General features: G+C 61.2%; 1 protein-coding gene across 1 annotated transcript; it reads right to left on the bottom strand.

The window, feature by feature from the left end:
• LOC135453734 (protocadherin-10-like) lies at positions 1–6,078 on the bottom strand. The gene is made up of 4 exons (XM_064725055.1): positions 3,046–6,078; positions 1,836–1,894; positions 1,643–1,731; positions 1–1,432 (listed from the first exon to the last, which is right to left on the bottom strand). Exons 1-4 carry the CDS (start codon positions 5,521–5,523, stop codon positions 1,185–1,187), a joined length of 2,874 nt encoding a protein of 957 aa, XP_064581125.1. The 5' UTR covers positions 5,524–6,078; the 3' UTR covers positions 1–1,184.
• Between the last annotated feature and the right edge of the window lie 628 nt (positions 6,079–6,706).

Genomic DNA, 6,706 nt, shown 5'->3' with positions numbered 1-6,706 from the left:
TGAGATATTAAAATACAATTTATTGGTACAAATCAGACAGAGTGAAAGAAACTCAGTTTAGAAAGAGCTGTCATGTTCTGCACAGATGGATTCAAAATGAACTGTCCCATGACCAGAGCAATTGGCAGTGATGGCAGACAGACTGGTGGACAGGTGCAGGGTGCACAAGGCAGGGGAGAGACTGTGCTGGGGCTGCAGTCCTGCCCTTGAGGGCTCCTGACTGCCAGCTAAAGGTTCTAAAAGAGAAACAGGGCACCCTTGGAGAGGTTTGTCCTGTGCAGGTGGGGCCCCCAGTGCACCAGAGCAGGGTTTCCTCAGGCATTCAGGACTTGGGGAGCACAGAGATCTGAGTGAGGGCAGGGGCTGGAGGGAAGAGACCTGTGCTGGGGTCACTCCAAAGGTTGGAAATTGTTTTTCATTCAGATGATGTTGCCTTGGGCTAGAGTGCTGCCCAGCAGGGCCTCTCCTTGTGTGTCTCTCAGGTGCTTAGGCTGGCAGCCCCTCTGGCCATGCAGTCCATGTGTGCCTGTGCTGCTCCTGAGCAAGGCTGGCTCTGCCCTGGAGCTGGGCTCTGTCCAGCCCTGCAAGTGTTGGGTCAGGGTTTGAAGAGAAGCACTCATGAAGGCTGGGGGTTTTGTACTCACTTCCCAGAGAAAACAGACACCAATTGCTGCTCTGGACATGCAACACATCCTGCTGGATCTCAGGGACAGAGCAATGGTCACTGGCCCAGTGGGTGAGGTCAGGCTTGGCTGAACCAGGCCTGGCCTGCACACCCTTTCCATGCCTAGTGGGACAGAGATACAGGCATGCAGCTCAGTACATTCACACAGCCAGACAAGACAAAGAAGTGACAATGTTTACAGAGATGAATGGTCCCTAAGGGGACCTGGGAATGGGTAAACTCAAGGCAGATTTGCTTAAATCTGGTCATATGGACCTCAAACAGCACCTGCTGCCAACACAGCTCTGCAAGATGAGATGGGAGAAATTCCCCCTGCCACCACCTCCCAGTCCCTGTAATTTTCAGTCTCTTGCTCCTTAAATCCTTCCCACATGCTCTGTTGAGCCACTCTCCCAGCATCTCCATAAAGTCTTGAGTGGTCCATACATGGAGGCGTGTGCTGTGGGTGGATCTGGCAGCTGAAATAATGCAGAAGATTCCAAGGGTAGAGCCATCCAGGCTACTTCAGGTCGTTGTTGATAACCACACTGTCATGCATGTCACAGTAAGTTGTCATCTTCTTCCTCTTGCCAAAGGTGGAGAAGCTGTTTTTGTTCTCCCGGCCCGGGAAGTGGGGCCCATCCTTGCTGGAAAGCAGAGTGGGGGTGCCAGGGATGTAAACGTTGTGCTGATAATCCAGGGCTGGGTACAAGGGGCTGTAGTGGGGTGTCCAGATGCTGTTGGGGCCGGCTGAAGCCTTCTGAAACTCTGGAGAAAAGATGAGTGAAAGATTGGCTCAGGTCGCATCCACATCCCAGGATGCGAGTCCTGTGTCACCAACCTCCATCCTGGTGCCTGGACACCCCTTCCACCCACAAAACTTCACCACTGCAAGGAACAGGGGTGTGATGCCCCCAGTGCACCTCCAAAAGCAACCACAGGGTCTGTTCTTGCCAGCCCCAGTACCCCAATACTAACCAGAGACAGGGGTCACCAGTGTGCACAGCCTCTCGTGCTCCTTCTGGAGGGCTCTACGGATTTCCCCCACATCTTCCAGGCTCTGGGAGCTAAAGAGAAGAGACTGGTTCAAAGCTGTGTGGGACATAACCTCCCCATTCCCATATCCCCCTTCCACCTGCTCCCTCTGTTCCCTCAGGGCTGGATTTGGTACCTTTTCAGGGCAGGTCTCTGCGTGCTCGGAGGCAGCCAGTCCGTGTTGGGCTGCTTGGCCTGGAAAACACAGGGAAGAGCAAGGGTGGGTTATTGGGAGCTCTGTCAATCAGCCCTGGGACCCTTTGTCAAAAAACCCAGCCCTGCCAGCACAAGGCTCCAGCAGGCAGGGATGCAGGACCACATCTCCACTTTCCCTGTGTCCTTTGTGGAGAATCAAGCAGCACATTCCTGTTCTGGGGAAACTGAGACAGCATGGAATCAGCCTGTTCCCTTCTGGACCTTCCTTACCCTCCTGAGGTATGGGGGTGGTTCTGGGCTTGTCCTCTGCCTCTGGGGGTTTTAAGCCTGTCATTCTGGGGAGAGACAGGTGGTTCTCCTATTCCTGCCAATTTTCAAACGCATTTTTTGCATGTGCAATGTTTACTTAGCCCAGGTCTGAGGTACTAAATGGTGAGAGATGCAGAAATCAGCTGTGTGCTTGGTGTCTCAGGAGGGTTGCAAAAGCTGCAGGAAAATCTAATTAAGTTTTAGGGAAGAGAGTCCAAGGGTGCAAGGAGACACGTGGAGAGACTCTCTTGGCACAGAGTCCTGGGCTCTCCTCAGAAGGGCTGGTTTATTAAAAGTCAGACGTAAGTGGATTAGACGCCTCATCACTCTCCATCCTTGTAATCGTGTTTTGGAGAGTCTTTCATCGGGAAAATTAGACATTCCTCATTTCAATACCTAACAAATGTTGACATCAAAATCGTGCCCCGCAGACCCCACTCCCTGCCTGCTGGCACAGCCCGGTGCAGAGCAGCAGCCAGGCCCGGGACACTGCGGGCCCTGCCAGCACAGGGGCAGCAGAGCAGCAGCGATGCTCACACTGTCCCAGCGTGAATTGTTTACCCACACCGAGGAGAAGCCACCCCCACCATCCCACCGCCCCCAGGGCACTGGAGCATCTCTGTTGCCTCTAATGGGTACAAAAGACGGTGAGAAGGGATTTCCTCTCGCCTCAGCCGAGCCCGGCGCTCCCCCGGTAATTAGACCCGTCGGGAAGCTCGGTGGAGATCCCGCTGCCTGACGGCTCCTAATTCCCGCACTGATCAAAGGCTCCGGTTGTTCTCTGGGAAAAGCCGTGCCTGGCTTCCCTCGTGGCAGAGGCTGAGGGAGGGGGCTGGGGGGACCTGCGGAGTGCTGCTAAGCCCTGCTGGGCGTTGTGTTACCTCTTTGGAGACCTGGAGATGCTGCTCTGGCCGGGACCGCTTCCCGGGATCCTTCTCGTTGTTCCGAGGGGGGCTGCAGGGTTTGAGGAACATGAAGTCGCTCTGAGCAGACTCAGGACCAAGGCAGACCTTGTAGCAGTAGCCTGGGGGGCCGCCCGCGGGCACATCAAGGCAGGTGCCAGCCGCGGTCCCTGCAGGGGGCTGCGCCGTCAGGTTGGAAGTCTTCAGGCCATCAGGGGAGGGTCTGGACCCGGGACAGCAGTGGCAGCGAGGTGGCGAGCAGCTGTCCCCCTGCCGGGAACGCCGCTCGCCGCGGCAGCGAATGGCTGTGAGAATGAGGATGGCGAGGAGGAAGGTGAAGGAGATGGAGCCCAGGGAGACAAGGAGATAGAGGGTGAGCGGGGAGGATGAGGAGACCTCTGGAGGAAGGCTGAACTCGCTGAAGTCGGAGAGAGTCTGGGGCATGGTCTCCACCACCGAAAGCAGGAGGGACACGGTGGCAGAGAGGGCTGGCTGCCCCCCGTCCCGCACCTGCACCACCAGCTGCTGCCGGCTGGCATCCTGCTCCAGAAAGGAGCGCAGCGTGCGCAGCTCCCCCGTGTCGGGCGCCACGCTGAAGAGGGTGAAGTCGGTAGCCTGCAGGAGCTGGTAGGAGAGGCGAGAGTTCAGCCCCGCGTCCGCATCCACCGCCGACACAGTGCCCACGAGGTAGCCGGGCCTGGCCGAGCGCGGCACCAGCTCGGTGGCTACGGAGCCGTTGCGGGGCAGGGGGGAAACGATGACCGGGGCGTTGTCGTTCTGGTCCAACACAAAGATGTGCACGGTGACGTTGGCACTGAGGGGGGGAAACCCCGCGTCCTGCGCTTGCACCTGGATCTGGAAGCTGCGGATCTGCTCGTAGTCGAGGGAACGCAGGGCGTACATGTGCCCGCTGTCGGAGTTGATGGACACGTAGGTGCCCACGGGCATGCCATGGATGTGCCCGTCGGCTATGGAGTAGGACAGGTAGGCGTTCTGCTGGCAGTCGGGGTCTAAGGCGCTGACAGAGCAGATGGAGGCACCTGGTGCGTTGTTCTCCATCACGTAGACGCTGTAGGAGGGCTGGAGGAAGCGCGGGGCGTTGTCGTTCACGTCAGACACGGGGATGGTGAGGGTGCTGCGGGTCACCAGGGCAGGCGAGCCCATGTCCCGGGCCGTGATGCTCACGTTGTACTCAGGCACAAGCTCCCTGTCCAGCGCCTGCGTGGTCACCAGCGTGTAGTAGTTCCGGAAGGAGGAGCGGAGCTCGAATGGCACATTGGGGCCGACCTCACAGCTCACACGGCCGTTGTCCCCAGAGTCCCGGTCCTGAACACTGATGACAGCGATCACAGTGCCTGGGGGGGCATCCTCCAGCACAGGTGTGGACACTGAGGTGAGGGTCACCTCTGGAGCATTGTCATTGACATCAAGGAGGTGCACAAGCACCCTGCAGTGCACGGCCACAGCCGAGGGCCCGCGGTCCTTGGCCTGCACGTAGAGCTCATGGAGGCTGGCCCGCTCATAGTCCAGGCGGCCCTTCAGCAGCACCTGCCCGCTCCGGGGCTCCACGTGGAAGAGCTCCCGGACGCGTGGCGGTGCGTGCCCGCTGAAGGAGTACTCAATCTCCCCGTTGGGGCCCTCATCCAGGTCAGTGGCGTTGAGCTGGATGACCAGAGTGCCAGCAGGAGCGTCCTCAGGAAGGCTCACACCATAGGAGGGCTGGTCGAAGGCAGGCACGTTGTCGTTGGCGTCCAGCACGGTGACGAGGATGTGCGCCGTGCCGGAGCGCTCGGGCACGCCGCCGTCGAGGGCGGTGAGCAGCACCCGGTGCACGCGTTGCTGCTCCCGGTCCAGGGCACGCTCCAGCACCAGCTCTGCAAACTTGCTGGCATCGCTGCGGGTCTGCACCTCCAGGGAGAAGAAGCCATTGGGGCTGAGGCGGTAGGTGTGCACAGAGTTGGTGCCCACGTCAGGATCCTGAGCACTCTCCAGGGGGAAGCGAGCACCGAGCACGGCAGACTCGGCCACCTCCAGCACATATTCCTGCCAAGGGAAGGTGGGTGCGTGGTCGTTGATGTCCAGCACCTCCACCTCGACGCGGTAGAGCTCCAGTGGGCTCTCGACGAGGAGCTGCAGGTGGAGCAGGCAGGTGCCCCCGGCCTCGCACACCTCCTCCCGGTCAATGCGCTCGTTCACAAAGAGGATCCCGTTCTCCAGGTTCACCTCCAGGTGCTGCCTGGCCCCGGCCCGCGACACGATGCGGAACCTCCGCGCTGACAGGGTGGACACATCCAGCCCCAGGTCCTCACCCAGGTTGGCCACGAAGGCTCCGTGCTCCAGCTCCTCGGGCACGGCGTAGCGCAGCTGCCCCCGCGCCGGGGGTCCGGCCAACAGGAGGAAGAGGAGGGAGCGGAGGAAGAGCTGTCCCCATGGCCCGGAGCCTGCTCCGGCCCCCATGGCCCCGCGGCGGTCCCGGGAACGAGAAGTCGCACCCGCGCCGCCGCCCTCGCCTTCGCTTGCCTCTCGCACTTTCAAAGAGTTCAGGGCTCCCGGGGGCGGCGGAGGAGGGCCTTGCCCGGAGCTGCGGGGCCGAACCGCGGCCACCGGCAGCGGCTTAACCCTTTCTTTGCTGGCCCCCGCAAGGGGCTGCAATCCGGATCCCGGAGCCACAGCAAAACCTGTTTACCGGAGCTAGACGCACCTGAGGAGGGGACCACCTTCTCTCCTAACGGGGAGATCCCGTTAACGGCTGTGGGAGCTCCAGCAAGACCGATCGCTGCCCGGGGCACCGGTATTACCCCGCAGATGCTGCGTTCGGACCCGCGGTAGATTAAGAGGAGCCCAGATCGCGGCTGCTGCCAAATCCCCCGGCCGCGTCCCCCGCCGTGCCGGTCCTAACCTTTACCAGATGGTTAAGCCCCTCCAGACTTGATTACATTTCCCTGCACACCGTTTTCCTTGTAATGCGGAGTTTTTAATTACAGGAGCAGGGGGATTACAGCCCTGGATAAAGCTGAGCCCATCAGCGCGGAGGCACAGAGACCCCCCCCCTTCTTTCCCTGCCTCCTTCCCACCCCCGACACCCCGCTTGCCCCCAGCCCCGCGTCCCAAATCCCGCTCCCCCGCCGGGCACCCCAGTGTCAGCCCCCTCGGGCTCTCGGCACACGATCCTGCCCAGACACCCCCGGATCTGCCTCCCCGCACCCCAGCGCTGCCCCCACCGTGGGCACAAACTTTGCGCCCCCCGCGGAAGGCCAGGGGGAGGCGGGAGCGGAGCGAGCCGCGGGTCCCCCGCCGGCCCCCGAAGCGCGACAGACGGCGGCCCCTCCGCCCCCCCTTCCCCTGCCCGCCCCGGTACCGCTCACGGTCCCTCCGCCGGCCGATCCGTTCTCCCCGCAGACCCGGCTCCAGCCGCCGCCGCGCCCGGGCAGCTCCGTGAGTCGCCTCCCACCGCCGCCGTCCCCGGGGGCGCTCGGTAACGGGACGGGGCGGCCGCGGCCCCCGCCCCGCGGCTGCTCAGGGTGCGGATAATCCCGTAACGATCCAGTTAAAGGCTCGAAGGGGCTCGGAGACGCTTTAGCTGGGCACTGATATTTCACCGCCTTTGTCTCTGCTCACCGGTCCCCGTTGGGAAAGGAAC

Source organism: Zonotrichia leucophrys, chromosome 13 (assembly GCF_028769735.1).
Source record: "Zonotrichia leucophrys gambelii isolate GWCS_2022_RI chromosome 13, RI_Zleu_2.0, whole genome shotgun sequence".
NCBI classification, from domain to species: Eukaryota; Metazoa; Chordata; class Aves; order Passeriformes; family Passerellidae; genus Zonotrichia; species Zonotrichia leucophrys.
This window is presented reverse-complemented; position numbering and strand designations above follow the sequence as displayed.